Source organism: Sitodiplosis mosellana, unplaced genomic scaffold (assembly GCF_009176505.1).
Source record: "Sitodiplosis mosellana isolate CC-2019 unplaced genomic scaffold, AAFC_SMos_1.0 Smas_scaffold_2, whole genome shotgun sequence".
NCBI lineage: Eukaryota > Metazoa > Arthropoda > Insecta > Diptera > Cecidomyiidae > Sitodiplosis > Sitodiplosis mosellana.
In genome coordinates this window covers 6248715-6265562 of record NW_022595245.1, presented here as the reverse complement: position 1 = coordinate 6265562, position 16848 = coordinate 6248715, and the positions used below count along the sequence as shown (strand labels likewise).

General features: G+C 36.0%; 1 protein-coding gene across 1 annotated transcript; it reads right to left on the bottom strand.

Moving 5' to 3' along the window:
• Nucleotides 1-13257: 13257 nt before the first annotated feature.
• On the bottom strand, nucleotides 13258-14412 carry LOC129565166 (uncharacterized). Its single transcript, XM_055439729.1, has 2 exons — nucleotides 13836-14412; nucleotides 13258-13756 (listed from the first exon to the last, which is right to left on the bottom strand). Exons 1-2 carry the CDS (start codon nucleotides 14160-14162, stop codon nucleotides 13577-13579), a joined length of 507 nt encoding a protein of 168 aa, XP_055295704.1. The 5' UTR covers nucleotides 14163-14412; the 3' UTR covers nucleotides 13258-13576.
• Between the last annotated feature and the right edge of the window lie 2436 nt (nucleotides 14413-16848).

Genomic DNA, 16848 nt, shown 5'->3' with positions numbered 1-16848 from the left:
CTCTCTCTCTCTCTCTCTCTCTCTCTCTCTCTCTCTCTCTCTCTCTCGCTTTTGAATATTAAAACATAAATTCCATTGAATAGCCTGTTCCATACCGAGCCCAAACGACCATTCAGCAGCTTAACGAGTATCTCATATCACAAACGATACTACTGCAGTATGGTGTATTTTGTTTCATTTTCATGGCTTTTTTATATGATGCTTTTGTCGTAACGGCTCCCAGTTTCGCACCATTTCAATGCAGCCAATTAATTGGGCAACTTAGATTTTAAGAACAATCATCATTTTTCCCAGTTGTTATTGCATTTTTCGCTTTGCAAAACTCGTAAACGACATATTACATCAACGATACGATAAAATATGAAAAGAAATTACAAAGTAACGAGTCATCGAAATAACAAGTCATTATTGTTTCTGGAACATGAGTGATGTAACAAATTGCACTTGATAATGTATTCAAACTCAATGAAATTATTCTCAATAACCAGAATTTCATTTGGCATATTTCCTTGATTTAATGGTAATTAACACACTTCGACCGTCACTCGATGAATATTGATACCTTCAATGACATTCAACGGAAGGTGAACTCTAGTGCAAATTCAATTCGGAACAGGTATCAAGTGTTACGGCAGCAATACTTTTAATTAACAAGCTCTTCTGCTATCAAGTGAATTTAGACCGAGCCATGAAAATTGTGACGTTATCTATAATTTTGTGTGTAAGTGGTTTTTTTTCTTCTTACCTTCATGGTTTTTTCCTTTTGAATAATTACCAAAAAATATTGGAAAATCACATGTTGCTGCGGTGAGAAGGAGGTAGCTAAAATGATGGGTTCAGAAGAATGCAATTTCAAAAATGTGCTTATACACTGGATAAGGCAGGCCAGAGATCCTCGATTTGAAGTTTGAAATTAATATCTTAATTATTGAAGACGGAGCCAAATCTCGAATGAATGATGTTTTCGAAACTTTTACCTTATTTTTCTCGATGCAACCGCATCTTGAAGTCGTACTGAAGAAGTACAAGACTTGTTGCAAAGAGTTCAAAAATAATTATATTGGTAACACTTGCATGAAAACGATTGATACAAAAAATGTTCGGAGGTTTAATAGGGTGGTCAATGCATAGCACAAGAAAATTGATGATTCCTTTGACACAAGTAAATTCTTAACACACGTTAAAACAACGATCCATAAATACAGTTCAGATCCAAAGAATGTCATTCGCAAACTATATTGAAACCATTAAACTGTGTAGAAAGTAGACAGATGCTACAAGTGGATCATGTGATCAAGAAGAGCATAAATCCAATATTGAAAAGTTTTGAGAGTCACGACAAAATGGACATTCAAAAACTAGCTGATGATATCGTGAAAACCAAACACATGACGTGTCCTAATAGAACCAATTTTATACCCGATCTCGATAAGGCGTTTTATTATGAGAGAATTTTGAAAATTGTTCAAAATTACTTTAGTTAACTCTATGAACTTAAACACCCGTTTTTGACAAGAGAAATTCGTTTTCAAAGACTAAACGAATTACTTCCATTCAACCAAGAAGTCAATAAATTCATTAGTCAATAGCTAAATCATACCCAGTGAATCACCAAATTTTCGATTTAAAAAATCATGTTAAATCAGTGTTTACAATTTATATTTTATTTTTATTTAATTTCGAAGCAATAAAATTGGCACAGTGGAAAAAGAATAGTTAAAATATGCGGGAATTTTCTTCGAGAAGGCTTTACACCACAGCCGATAGATTGCATAACATGCAAGAAAGCAATATCATTACCATTTCTTAAGTAGTCCAAAGCCAATTAGTTTTTTAAGGTTGGGAATTTTTTTTAGTGCGTCTTTTGTTCGTGTAAGATGACATTTAGTGTGCGAGTTTCGAGTTGAACGCATTAGCATAAGGATAAGGATAACGTATGGAAAATCCGAAAACGTTTCTTCCTTTTTCTCTATCCTTCTCCTTTTTTGTCTTTCTTGTTCCATTCGTGAATTTGCATCTAGGCCATACGGAACGGGGGAAAGACGATGCAAATTAACGAGATAACTGACAATTCCGTACACATGGTATTGTTTGTGTTGGAATTGTTCTTTGTGCGTTGTTCTTTGCAACTATTACCTGCTTTGTCAGAAGAGAGAAAAAAACCCAGAGCATCCTAGACAGTTCGGCGACGTCCAGTGAAAACTGCAATCAATAAAATATGGAATAATAAACAAATTGCATGTCTGTGTCGGGAACTGAGTTGTCATGTTTTTTCCCAAGCTGTGTTATTTGAAGGTGGGAAAAACACGGTCGAAAGAGAAAAGAGGAACCGTGCAAGTTTCCCCGATCAAGTTGAAGAGGGAAAAAATTTCCCCGTGTCGATATTCGCAATTCCGAACCCGGGAGAATATTTCAACTTGACACAAAACTTGTTTTATGAACACACCGAGCCACTGCATCGAACCAAACACAGGCATTTCGACCAAATTGCAAGAATTGTTTGGAATTTAAAAATTCCCAAGTCGTGTGAAATGCTCACTTGCCGTCGAATGGATAAAAATCATAAAAACGAAATTCCCAAAATGCAGCCTGTGAACTTGATTTTAAATGCCAACAAACACCGCCTTCAACCTTTCGGCAAATTGATCGATTTGAAAGCAAATTGGATGCAAATGCGATCAAATCACTGGTCTGATCGACGCGGATCCACATGAATCAAAAATGAGCCGAGGTCAAGCGGATTTGTTGAAAGTGTTTGCAACATGATTGTTTTTTTTGTGGCTTTCTTTCATCACTCATTGCGATTTTGATGACGTTGTCTTTTATAACTGTTTAAAATTCGTTTCGGTTGAGCACCTTTTTTTCGGTTGTTGAAACTTTATCGTTTTGGGTTGATTTAACGAAAATTGTTCGTGAGGATTTATTTTCATCGTGTGGTTTTATGTAAACTCTTCGATTTGCTCGGCAGTGACTTCAATGCATCTTCTTTGTGTACTATGTGCGCGGCCGCTCGACAATGTCGGTTTTTCGTTCAATGTTTAATGCGTATTTACAAAGAGAGAAAGAGAGAGAGAGAGAGAGGGAGAGAGAGAGCGGGAGAAAAAACAACAACCAGCAATATGTGAAGCGTATATTTATGAGCAACATGAAGAATGTACCGAAAAAAATCGAAATTATGGTCGTGTTTGGCATATTAATGAGCCGCGCAAACACATCATTCCTCCTTCGCCTTTTAATCTTTATGCACGCAAAACGCTTTATCGTTTCGGCGATGGGACCATCGCCAATTCATCCTAAAAAATATACACGTACCCGAAGACACAACGACGAATGAAAAAACAACGCTGTTGACGATTGGCAATGCAACACACACAAAGAGAGAGAGAGAGAATTCTGTAAGATAATAAAAACGCGTAATAAAATTAATTTTTACTTATCGAAACCAAGCTACTATCGAACCAAATCCGCCGAATTGGCGAACGCCTTTTTTCTGCGATATGAGCTGTTTTCCTCTTAGTTTTGTTCATCTTTTTCTTTTCTTTCAACGTTATTGTGTTGCACACGGGCTTGTAATTCACACAAACCGAAAGAGCAAAGATATTTATCGAATTTTTAAAATTTTATGGCAATCAATTAATTTATGATTGTCGTCATAAAATACAATATTTTCAAGCGAAAATATGTGCAACGCATTGAAATTTGCGCGTTCATTTCGCGTTGTCACATTTGTTTATTCGATTGGCTTGAAATTTATGACGAAGCCAATAAAAAAAAACGAGCGAAAAACACACACGTACGCGTATTCGCATGGATGGAAAACGCACACATTGGCCCATGAGTACATATTTTATGTGAATTCTTTTCCTGTGATCACACATTTTAATCATTTGTGAAACGAAGTCGAAGCGAGAAATATTTCGGTAAACAGGATTGAGAACGTGTGCTGTTCCATTGTTGGAACGACTAAAGTGATCAAATGTGCAGCAAAAACAACAACAAATGGATTTACTTTTTTTAAAGATGATTTTAAACTCCTAATCGATTACCTGGCAATAATTTTTTACGACTTCTGATCGGTTATTGATCTTTGCTACGATTACTAATTCTTTAGAAAATTGATTAAAATTTGTTTAAAGATTGAATTTTTATGGCAAATCAAAGTGTCGCCTGTCAATTGCCAACGCCTTTGATATTCAAATCAAAGTTCAATACAAGCACCGCACCTGCTTGAATCACCCGTTCATGCTAGCGATTTGCACTCAGTCAGCGGTATTTCTCCTCACTTAATCGCTGCGTTGAAGTGATATTCTGCAGCCGCAGCTGAATACCGTCGTCGATACGTGTGTTGAAAAGAAGGGGAAACGCGAATAAACGTGATTGGTTGTTAGCCACGTGTTTTTATGAGTCGCTTGCAAAAATTGTTTATGCGATGTACTACGGTGGGGACAATTATACTCACATTCATCCGAAGCCAAAGAGAGAGTTTATGCCATGGAATGAGAGAAAAACATAACGTTAAGATGAATAACATTTTTTTCTCTCTTTCAAAAGTGTTGAACACATACTTAGCTGAAGTTTATTTCATCAAATCGATGTCTGTTTCCGTAAAACAAACACAGTTGGTAATTTAATACGTCGAACAAATGTATTTATTTGCTTGAAATTTATGGATTGGAATTGGAAAAAAATGCTTAAAATTGACTCGCGTGCGCGCAGGCTCAACCAAAATTTGATTTTGGTAAAATTGAAAAATAGACATAAATAGAACGGCCGACGACGACGATCAATATCATCTGTGCGCTCGCAGTGAACGCATGAATGACTGTTAGAAAATATGAAAGCAACCCTTCGGCAGACATAGTCAATTTAATGAAAAACAAGAAAAAAAATATATGTTAAGAAAGACATAGCGCACACGGCAGGCGAAGATCACACCGAACAGATGGCAATTTGAAGTCAAAAAAACCCTGAACCGAACAAAGGCACAACGATCGATCGAAATACACCGGGAGAGACAGAGGGAGAAAGAGAGAGAGCGAAATAAAAACGCTTGTATTAAAAGGAATATTCGATTCACTTCCTTCTTGACAATTGGCCGCCTTCAATTCAACAACCGGTTATCTCTCGAGTTGTAGCCAATATGTTTGGCTTTGTTTTTTCCATTCAGCGGCGAAGCATAGATAAAAGAAGAATGCGGTAATAATTCACGTTTCACCCGCAACACATTAAGTCATTGGAAATATGATGTTGCTTACAGTGGCTTACAGAAAATGCCATAAAAGCCACAGAACCATTTCGAACAATTTTTCCATCAGACACGCGTAACGCACGAGTCGTGTTTCGCTTCATGTTCTTTTTCCATTTGATATTTTCCTTATAAAATGCCACTTTATCTATATGTGCATTTCAACAAGCATCGAAACATCGCTCAAAATGTGTTATTAAGTGCAACATACCAACGTTTTACAACCCCACCATTCACTTCGCAATGTGCGTCTGCCCACGGATGCGTGAATATATTTGTTGATTTTTCATATTTTTTTTTTCTTCAGAAAAACCATTTCATGCTTGTGTTGAATGAAATACTATTTTGCCGAACAGTTGAAATGGAATAGAAAACACTGTTCAACACTAGATAGTAATTAGCACTGGAATGCAATACACATGCCCATCTGTTTTTTTTATTATACAAAATTCACGTTTCGTTGGCTTGAATGAGTAGTTGTCGCCAGTGCTGCAGTTCATGGTGTATGACGCTGGGCACTCGTGCAAGGACAGGTGGTGTTATGCAATGTGCAATGCACGGAAATAGTAACACATTCATTGAGTCGCGTTAAACCAACATTAAAGCGAATGTCCTTTGGCCGCCTAATCGACAATTATATCGGATAATTTTTATTACTCAATATTTTGCTACCAACAAATTTAAATTAGGGCTCATAATTTTTGAAAAAGAATGTTTTAAGATGCATTCAAATTGAGAAGTGATAAAAATAAGCCGGAATAAAGCAGCTAGAATGAGTCGAAACATCACTTGTTGACAGTATATCACCAGTTGCATATGTTCCATAAGAATATCATACCAACACATTCCGTTCCATTTCGTTTACTTTCCATTTGTATCGCGGAGTACAACACATGTTGCTAGCCTGTGTCCTCGCTTCGATGGGGGTGCAACGAAAGCGAAAACCTAGCACAATCATTTCGAAATTATACATACAACTACTTTTCGATGCCATGTTAACAACTATCTTTTGGAATACATTTCAATGGAAAAAAATTATAATTTCTATTTCGATTTTGTTTGTATTTTTTACTTTGTTTCAATTTGAAATTTCAAAAAAAAAAATTGTTTCAACATAATTTCTTCTTTTCTTCGTCATTCGAAAGAAGTATTTGCTTGAATGATTTTGCCAACACTTTTTTTTAAACAAAATCTTAGGTTTAAGTATCCACAAGAAAGCATCTCTATAAGAATGCGAAAAGTGTCTTAATTTTAATTCAAATTGAATTTCATTTCAAAATTGTAATCAAATGAATTTAATAGCAAAAAAATTGAACTTTTCGGTAAAAAATAACAAAGCACATGCTCCCGACTTTAGTTGATTCATTTCCCTATTTATCATAATATCCAAAATGCTTCGAAGATTTCCCAATTTGATACTGTGATGATTGATTTCGAAAAGTCATTCAATTAAATTTATTGTCGTTTGCATGTGAATCGATGTTTAATGAACATTGTTTGTGAAAAGTCATAAAGTTCGTGTTGCAACGGCAGCAGCAGCAGTAGCCGGCGCTATTAGAAGCCAAACCAGTAGAACCAAAACAATGGAGCATGCAAAATCAGATCAGCGGCTTCTAATAAAAACCAGGTCATCGATTGATTTTGTTTTGTTCAAAAAAATCGATCGTTTGTTTCAAAATGTCCTGTGTTTTCGGTTGTGTTCGCTGTCGTTTCGGCCGAAATGAATGGTAATAAAAGCGAATAATAATAAGCACCGAATATAAATGCATGTTAAACATGAAAACATAATAATTATCCAATGTTCACCGCCATATAGCCATTAGACACACTGCATTATTATTCATACCGATCATATGCAAAGCATAAATCGATAAATATTTTTCATTCGATCGACGACTACTTTTCGATGGTTTCGTTTTTCTCTCTCTCCAATTCTCGGGTTTGAACACAGCGAAGCGGGCACATGTGTAAACACGCTCGTTTTTACGGAACACAAAAACGTCTTCGGTGCATGAACATTGAACACGCAACTGGTGTTCGTTCGTATACAGCAGCACATATATCTCATTCGTTGCACTACTACTTGCAATAGGTTTTGTGGTCCAATGTACAGCATCGCTGGCGAACGATCGATGGCATCGTCAACATCAGTGTCTAGTTGTTGTCATTTTGTCCGTTGGGTTCACCGTGCACATTCATTTTTTTTCCTCTCTGTCTCTATGCCGTTGCTGTGCAAATGCTTCATGTTCGTTGTTTTATCGCATTTGTTAGCATCGACAGTCGTTGCACGAGTGTTGCGCGACCGAATACTCAGCAAATTGGGAGAAAATCTTTGTAATTTACACATGCTCTTGAGTTGAAAATATACCAGAGACCGTTGTTGTTGTTGGTGATTTTTTTTTCGGGTTGGCATCGCTTACGGTTTTCGTTTGGCTTTATTAATTTTGATAGATATGCGTGTAAGTCATTAAGTATCGAAAGTGTTGACTGCCGTAACTCTCCATACCAAAATCCCACGTAGGTGGCGGAGATTTTTCTTGTTTATTGATGGCGCCAATTTTATGACTTACTTCTTGCAATGAAATGTCTAGTCGAAACAGTCGATCTAAGTAGAGTATGAATACATTTCAGTGTGTGCCATGCAACTGTGCATGTCCCAAGATTGGGATATTGCGTATTTTTGCCTGACATTATTTATGTTCTGTGTTGCATTTTGCAGCCGCCGTTGATCAATACTGTACAATTGTGAAATACGTCTCAACAAAGTGTGCATTTTTACTTGAAATAAAAGTCTTTGTTTGTTGAGCGGACAGTTGCGTAAGTCGCACAAATCAGCACGACAGATTCATTTGCTTAACTCGGTGAAGTATTGAAATTGAAAAAATCAACAAGGATCAACTCATGATATGATCGACTTTTTTTATTCAATTAAACTGTGTTTTTGTATAAAAAAAATGAAGTATTTTAATGTCTTGAGCCATAGTTCTGCTCATTTTTTCACTCAATCGTTCGAGATCAGTTCCTTTCGCTCAGTTTTCCTCACTCGTTCGCCTGTCACCTTCAATCATTTTAATGTGGCTTCGATTAAGCGCAGTCACACTTTGATAATGATAGCCGTATCATAATTTGTTCGATTTTATAAGCACATAAACGAAATTGCCGTACAACGAAGAAATAAAAAGCGACCGGTGAACCAGTTGCTGATCGAATAAATGTTTTTTTTTTAATTGCGATTAATCAATGAACGGCAGTGGTCGTTCGACACTGTGGTCGCGTTCGAGGGGAAGAAAAAAAATGAGATGAAAAATGTTGAGCGGATTTCTTTTATATATTTTTTGTGCACAATGAAGGCGGTAACCAGGGACCGGAGCTAATACGCAAGCAATTGTAGCAAATACAAAACAATAAATGGTTTGTCGAACACAAAGCGGCGGCAAAATTCAATTAATAAAATTGTTTGCAACAGTAATTTATTATGATTAAATTATAAATTATTGTCTCTCTGTAGAATCGGCAACTCTATGGCCGTGCACTCTCTGCGGTGCATTCAATGGGCTCATTCGTTTGTGTGCATTTAGCATTTTCATATTAGTGATCATTCAGCGTTCCTTTTTTCACGTTTAATTTCATTTATAGATCATGTTTAAGCATATATTTGTCGTTCGTTGCCGAGGAAATTGGTTGAGGAACACAAAAAGACATACACAAATCGAACTGAAACAGAATTTACGATTGATTCGGCGACATTAAATTTTTGCTACATGTGTGCCGGCTGTCTGTGTGGTCTATGTTCTGGAATTGATGAAAAAATGGTCTCAAATAGAACTGCACGGTGAGAGAGCATGAGTCGAGCCCAGATAAAGGGAATGAAAATCGTGAACAAATGTGTTAATGGGTGTTTTAGGCCTGCTGCGTCGTACTCTGCACCGATACAACGAACAACACCGAAAAATGTTTACGACATTTGTCATGAAATGCGATTTCAAATTATGAAGAGCGAATCTTGGATCTTGCAAACGAGTTATGAAAAATGGAAATCAAAACACTTCAAACAAACTGAAATATGAAGAAAGTTCAACTTAGATTCAAGAGTTTTTGCTCTGGATTTCGTTGACACACCTTTTTTACATAAAAATGCTCAAAACCGATCCAAATAATAAAACCTACTGATAATCAGTCCATTTCAAGTGTTACAACGAGATTGCTGTACAAAAATTGCTCGCCAGCCTGACATTCGATGCTGGAGAGTGAGAAAGAGAAATAGGATGATTTATCGCTTTGGTGATGCCCATTTCAATTTTCCCATTTCACTTCTTGCGTATCGAGTTCGAGAAGTTCAATTCTATCGTCGACCAAGAAAAAAGAACGAACCAGGGATCGATTAATGCACTTGACTTTTTGCCTCGAATTTTTATGCCTTCCTTTCTCTCATTTTTCATCTCAAATAACAGACACTTTTTTTTCACTCGCTCTCTGTTTATAAAGCCATAAATTAGATCATTTTTTTCGAAGAAATTTATGCGTTTATGCTGATTTTGTGATATGAAAGTGCCCGAGGATAGTCTTATTTTTTTACAACGAAAAAAGAAAACATTTTTATGTCTTTAATTTTGTTTAAGAGAAAAAATGAGAATTTTCATTGAAATTGGCTATTTCTCAAGCAAAACCCAATTTTAATGAGTTTTTTTTCCTTCAGAAAATGATGGTTTTTTTGTGTTGTGTGAGAAATGGACTCAAAGAAGTTATTCCAAACTTATTTTGGGCAATAAATATTGAGCGATATCTTTTAAGAGCGAAAAAAATAGTCAAATCTCCGTCAAGGGATTCATGGAAAAAATGTCGTTTTTTCTCGAATTCGTTACAATCGCTTTATTTTACAATGTTTGGCTTATCAGAGCCGATACTTGGCATATCATGTTTATTCCAGTGTTTTCGTCATTTTGTGACACTTTTGTTTTTTGCACTAAAAACAAGCGGTATCTTGTTTTTGCCATTTTTTCCGCCAATCATCATCGTTCTAAAAATGATGAAATGTGTATCGCTGCTGGCAGAATCGATCAGTTGCAATGCTTGACCCATTGTGATTTGAGGTTCTGTTAACCACGAATTTGAACTGACACCGATCGCAAAAAAATGCACTCACAAACACACATTAAACAATAATTTTTGCAATTTTTGTGTGTCGATTGGATGATGTCATGCACTGTGCCGGCCACCTGCGGCATCGATGTGGAGAAAGGTCATCGCGAAACAGCGTGTTCGTCGTGAACTGTACTCGATAATCAGAACTGGTGCAAATGACTGAAGAGATTCAAACGAGGAAACAAATTACAGATTAGATTTGGAATTGAACCGAAGGCGTCACGCCACACCATGGATATTCGTTCTGTTTATTATCGATGATTGATCGAAAGCCATTCGTCAATCGATTGCATTAGTGTTTTATTGATGATACTCGTAGCTATGTGAAAGCTGCTTGTGAAACTCGTTTGAACCACACCAGGCTCGTTCCTTCTCCGCTCTCTCTCTCTCTCGATCAATTAGATGCGAAAAATTATGACTATAAAATCGTAAACAACTCTAATCCGAGGGAAGATCACTTCGGTAAATTCGCAAAACACGAAATCGTATCAATCAATTGGGAAATGAAATCAGCCATGGTTAAAACGTAGAAAAGATATTGCAGTGATATTGTCGAAAGCCATTTGTCGTTTTGCAAATGACTTTATGATCTCTAGACGACTGCTGGAGCATCGAGATCACGTTTTGCCGTACAATTCAATTAATTTGTGGGCATTTGATGGAACACAACTCCAGATACGATATTTTTTTCAGCTAAGCACCGAATAATAAACGCGATTTCGACTCCGTTTAAATTGATTTGCGACGAACAAACACGGGCTGTCTATAATCAAGATCAAGCGTACACAAACTGAGTCGTCAAAAGTCAGAGCCAGAAAATTAGATTTATTGTGGTCGGTCGCGCGCGCGCGTTCGAACCGATTACGTTGCCTTCACCTCGTTTCCAGTCTAATCGCCAAACGAGATTTAATTTATAAATTGGCGCATTTCCAACGACAACAACAACAACCAGGCAACACAAATAAATCCTTATATACAAATATTTCGCTCATAAAAAAAAGAAAGCATTACATTCAATTGATAAATTAGTACAACATTTGTAACTGTTTGTGTGTGTTTTATGATTGAGATTGGCGCCTGCGATGCATTTCTAGTCGGTTTATCAATTTTCGCGATTAATGAGTTTTTCATTTCGTTTGTTTATGTTGTTACACACACACACACACACCGGAGAGTGCATTTGAGTTGTTTTTACGCTATTTGAGGGGACCTGAAAATAGATATTTCTATTTCTAATTCTCAATACACATTGAAATATGAATGAGTGGAAAAGCACATATTTTTGTCGAAATTTATGTCAGAATACTGAACTATCGTATTATACAATGCACAATGCGCATTGCACATTCTGAATCATGAAATATCAAAGCCATATTTTGCACTTTGAATTCACTGTGCTGAATTACACATTTAGACAGATAGAAATTCCAATCGACAATGCAATCACATTCCGCAGGCAATTGATCATTGAACATCTTTTATTATTTCAGGTACACCATTTAAGTGAAATGTAAGGTTTCTGGGTGGTAAAAAAAAAACCGACAATGTACAGCAAATGGCATGAAAGTCATTATAAGACTCAACATTCGTTCAGGTTGTTTATTTCACAGCATTTTTTATGCATCTAAACAGCTGGTCATTCGAGAAATGTGTGATATAGATCGATTGCAACCAATAATTTCAATTTGATTATACATCGCTTCAGTGGCAATTTCTTCTCATAGCAATTGTAGCCCCTTTTTTCACTTGCGCAATCAATGCCAGAAAAAATTACGAACATTGGTGATTATTTATTGATTGTGATGTATGTTTCAGAAATGATTTGCGTTAAGATTCTGATAAGAACAAACGCGTTCGAAATGACTGAATTTTTTTCGTATTCAAAAAAGTGTAAGATTTCATTTTTGATCAAGTCTTTGCGCGTTTCAGGCAAAAAGAATCCCAGACAAAACGAATTAAAACAGTAGACATTCCTAACAAACTTTATCAGTGCAACCTTTATGATGTAATCGATTGTTTACAGCTATGCATTGAACTTAACACGTGGGAATATTATTATTTAGTTAGCATGACGCTATTGAAATCAATAAAATTTGATCGCTTTTGCAATTCAAATGGACCGTGTAATACAGGGTGTTGCACTCTAAGGTGGTCGAAAGGCAAATGATTAAAAAAATGATGAGCCTTTCAGAATCTACTGACAGATTTCAGTTCTGTTTCTACTGTGTTCATGTTATGAATCCAATACTAACGAAAACCGTTTCAACGTACGAATGTTTCCAATTAAAATTTATTCTGGCTGTAGTTCTTCGATCGGGGATTCGGCAGCCAAGAGTCACTCCTAAATTGAGAGTCCTAATGGAGTTGTGTCTGGTAATTTATATGGTTTATCGATACCTGTACTATTCTTCTCGCCAAAGTTTACATTTATAGAAATTATGCGTAAATTGCGGTCTATAATGACTTGAGCCAATGATGGGTAAATTTTAAATTTAAATATGCGTGCAGGTTTTCAAACTTTGCTGATTTCTCAATCCAACCTTCGCTTTAAATTTGAATATCAAGGAATGAAAAAATTATAGTTTTTTTTATTTCTGTTATGTGGTGTTGCTATATTGATTATCCTGTGGCTAACCGGCTGGCAGTGATGTGATGTAATATTTCATAAAACATGACTCATTTTCAAAGATTTCCATTCGGCAAAAAATAAAATTGAAATTACATTCAATAGTCAATTCGACTTGCTGTATCAAGACAAGTTTGTTCGACGTAAGCTAAACTCGAAATGCATCCGGGTGGTCCATGCTATTCGGTTCAATTCAGTAGCAACTTATTTACGAGCAACAAAATTAATGAATGACAATCGATAATTGAGAGGCATGGTATTTTATTTAACAACAGAATTATGTCAACAGGTTTTGCTTAGGTATTCGAGGTTATTCAAATGAAGTGAATAACCGCAGTTGATTGATTTTTTACAACAAGCGAATAAAATGAATATTTTTCGTTTTTATTTAAATAAAACAAAATGATCTATAACCAATTTGTTGAACTCTGAACACAGATTGCAATTTGGAAGTAAAATAAATTAATAAAAATAATTAAAATAAATACTCGACAAAAAAGTGCTTAAAAATAAATTGAGTACAAAGCCGGAGCCGATAAATCTAGCAAAGGAAACATTGTTTTCTATTCGGGTAATTCATCGCATCTCAAGCGACCGGCTACTCGATAAATTCGTTCTTTTTCCGGCAATTCACCGATTTCGTACAGTTTTATTGAACGCATGGCGAATTGCGAATGACCACGAAAAACGGTGGTTGCATCACGTCCACCATATTCAAGGATCACATCATGTCCGGCTGGATGCTAAAACCAATTCATCGTTCAATTAATATCGATCATCTGATTTATAAATGTTCAATCTGAATTGAATGTCAATATTTACCTCGTGTAAAAACTTTGTCACATCATAAACACGATCATATAACACAATCCAGCAATCGTCATACGAATCATGATCGGCAACTTCTTTTAGCGAGATAATCGGTCGGCATTTTTCTTGATCTAAAACTTTTTCATCGCTTCGCACTGTTGTAGTAAATCGATTCCAGCGCAATGATCTCAGTGCGGTTGTCAGCACACTTTCACCTCTCGTGATAATTTCAATTCCGTTGCCATTTATTTCGGTGTCCGAATTATGATCATCGGTTTTTGTGACACAACAACAAGTCTCCCGACAAATTATGCACGGATAATCAGCAGCTGGTGGCATTTTTGTGATGATTGTAGTATCAAATTAACCTAGTTTTTTTTCAACTGAATAATGCGTTTACGTTTTTCTATTAATATTTTGAATTTCGTTAGCCCAATTGTTATCAGTATATTTTGCTCACTCTCCACTCAATAACGTCTCTCCTTTTAATTTTTCTTCACAATACGATCTGTGTTCAGCGCGAAATCAATCGATTCGGTCTCGCTAAAAGCACACAACAAATCACACTAGTTTAATTATTGAGCTGGCTTCTGGCTTAAATATCATCTGTTCACGTCTACAACGACATTTTCATGATGCGTGTTTGTTCAACGATTGTCGTTCGTCGAAAATGTGTGAGCCGAAGGCGAAAAACCCCTGCCGCGAAATTGAAAGTAGAAAAAAACGCGGCAAAAATCGTCGTTTCGACATTGCACAGCGAAACAAAAACAAAACAAACGTACTGTTGATAAAAGCAGAAACAAGTGCAGGGCTTGGAAATTGTGTATGATTTCATTGAAAAACATCTTATTACCAACAATTACTAATCAATATTCATAATGTAGCGTATGATCTATTGTTGTCGAACGTTGTTCATTCGATTGTTCTAATGAGGAAGTTTATCGGTTGGTCAAAAATAATAATTTTCTCACTTTACGGAGAGAATGAATTACATCAATTTCATGAGGAAAAAATTCATTCAGTTCAAATCGCCAAAGTCCATCCCTGATTCACATTTTCCCGTAGAACCGATGTATTCGTTCGGTAACGAGGCTAAAATGCGTTCGAAAGGCAACTAGGTGTTCGGATTATGCTTGTAATTCAATTATGATAAAATCGAATACGTCCGCGCATATATTGAATACCGCTGCAGAAGCCGTACAAAAGCATAAAATGTGGAGAAGAAAATCATAGGCATCGAACGATGTCGCTGTGCAAGGTGAAGACAGCAGTATTAGCAGTAGATTAAAGTGTAACATCTTGTTTGAAATCAAGCTATTTTCAAGCAGAGATTTGAGTCTTCTTTCTTAGAAAATTACACGGTGATCTTAGTGCGCCAATTGTTTCTAAACCATTAATTCTCCCCAAATTCCACAATCCAAATCAATTACATAAACTTATGGTAAACTCGAAGCATGGAATCATGTTCGAATATTCATATTGAATTACTAACGCATTGAGGTCATTTACTTGCTTCAAAATATTCGTTTCATTGCACTCAATCGGCATATTCATAACAGTTTCGGTGACGATTTCATTCATTGGTTGAGTTGCCATTGAAGTGTGTCGCATACGTTTTGTTTTGATCGTAAATTCAATCATAACAATTTATACGTTTTTCTTTTGTTTACTGATAAACCTAAACGTGACTACAGATCTGTTGGAAAACAAGGTTGTTATTGCATCAGAAATAACCCATTTGATTTAGAGAATAATAAAACACTGGTCCATTGAGTGGACATTACGCAAATATCATAATAGTTACACGACTTTTGCACTGAATTTCACGCCACTTTCATTTCTTTGGCTTTTACTTTAATCTTGAATCGACGCATAAGTCTTCGTGCTATAAAACGCCGTATAAGAATAATTATCAATGTATTGGTATTTCGGTGATCAAAGAGAATTTGATAGAACAGTGTTCTTGAACAGAAAACAAAGTAAAGCGGAACAAAATTCCATTTCGAATTAGAGTTAGACTATCATCAAAGTTTATTTGCGTTCTATAAAAATACGAAGAAATTGAGATTGTTCCGAGTATTCCTGAGTAAGCAATTTCAAGCCTCAAATTCGAAAGCACATGACAAGAGTATTTTTGTGACCCTTAACATTCATCATCATTCCGGTCATTTTATTGGGTGTGACGAAGCACCATACACAGTATTGCGTGCTATTTTCAAGGTATTGCGTGCTATTTTCAACTACGTTTTCCTTGATTTCAACACAAAATGATGCAAAACAAAACACGTTTTCATCAAAACGAAAGGCTTCATCCGATCGAACGGTATACGAAACAATAACAAAAACAATGATTTCATTTAAAATTGAAAAAATTAACTTTATAGGAAATTCGCCAGAAATAAATGTCGATGGAACTGGTTTGCATTTCAAATAAAATTCATTTCCACACATCGATATCATCAATTCAAACAATATTTCCCCTTGTAGCGGCACATTTTTCAAAAAGTTTCATCAGACAACTTTCAACTTGTACGCGTTTGACCTGAAATATTTGTTTCCTAGTATCAAAATCTTAATTCATTTAATAGTTTCAGATGTTTTGATGCGAAATGACTCGAATATTGCTGGGAAAACTAATTGACGCAATAAAATGTGTGAAATTCATGGTTCATGCCAAAGGGATTGATAAGAGATCACGCCTTTTTTCAGCGTCTTCGAAGGATTGTGCAATGAATGTTGTTGTTTATAGTTTGATACTCATCATAAACAGTGTGAATTTAATACAAATGAAAGGAATACAGCTTTGCAGTGGAACTTTCAACAGCGCCATCTATCGAAAAGCGAGCGAAGCTTCAATAAAAACAACAGCTACACTGTAAAATGCATTGTGTTAATTTGTGTTTTGGCTTCTGCTGCTCATATTATTGTTTACTGGAAGTTTTTTTTTTATTCGCATGTTGCGATTATTGTTTACTGCAGGGATTTTCAGCTCGAGCTCCCTGCACGACTCTTCGTAATTTTAATG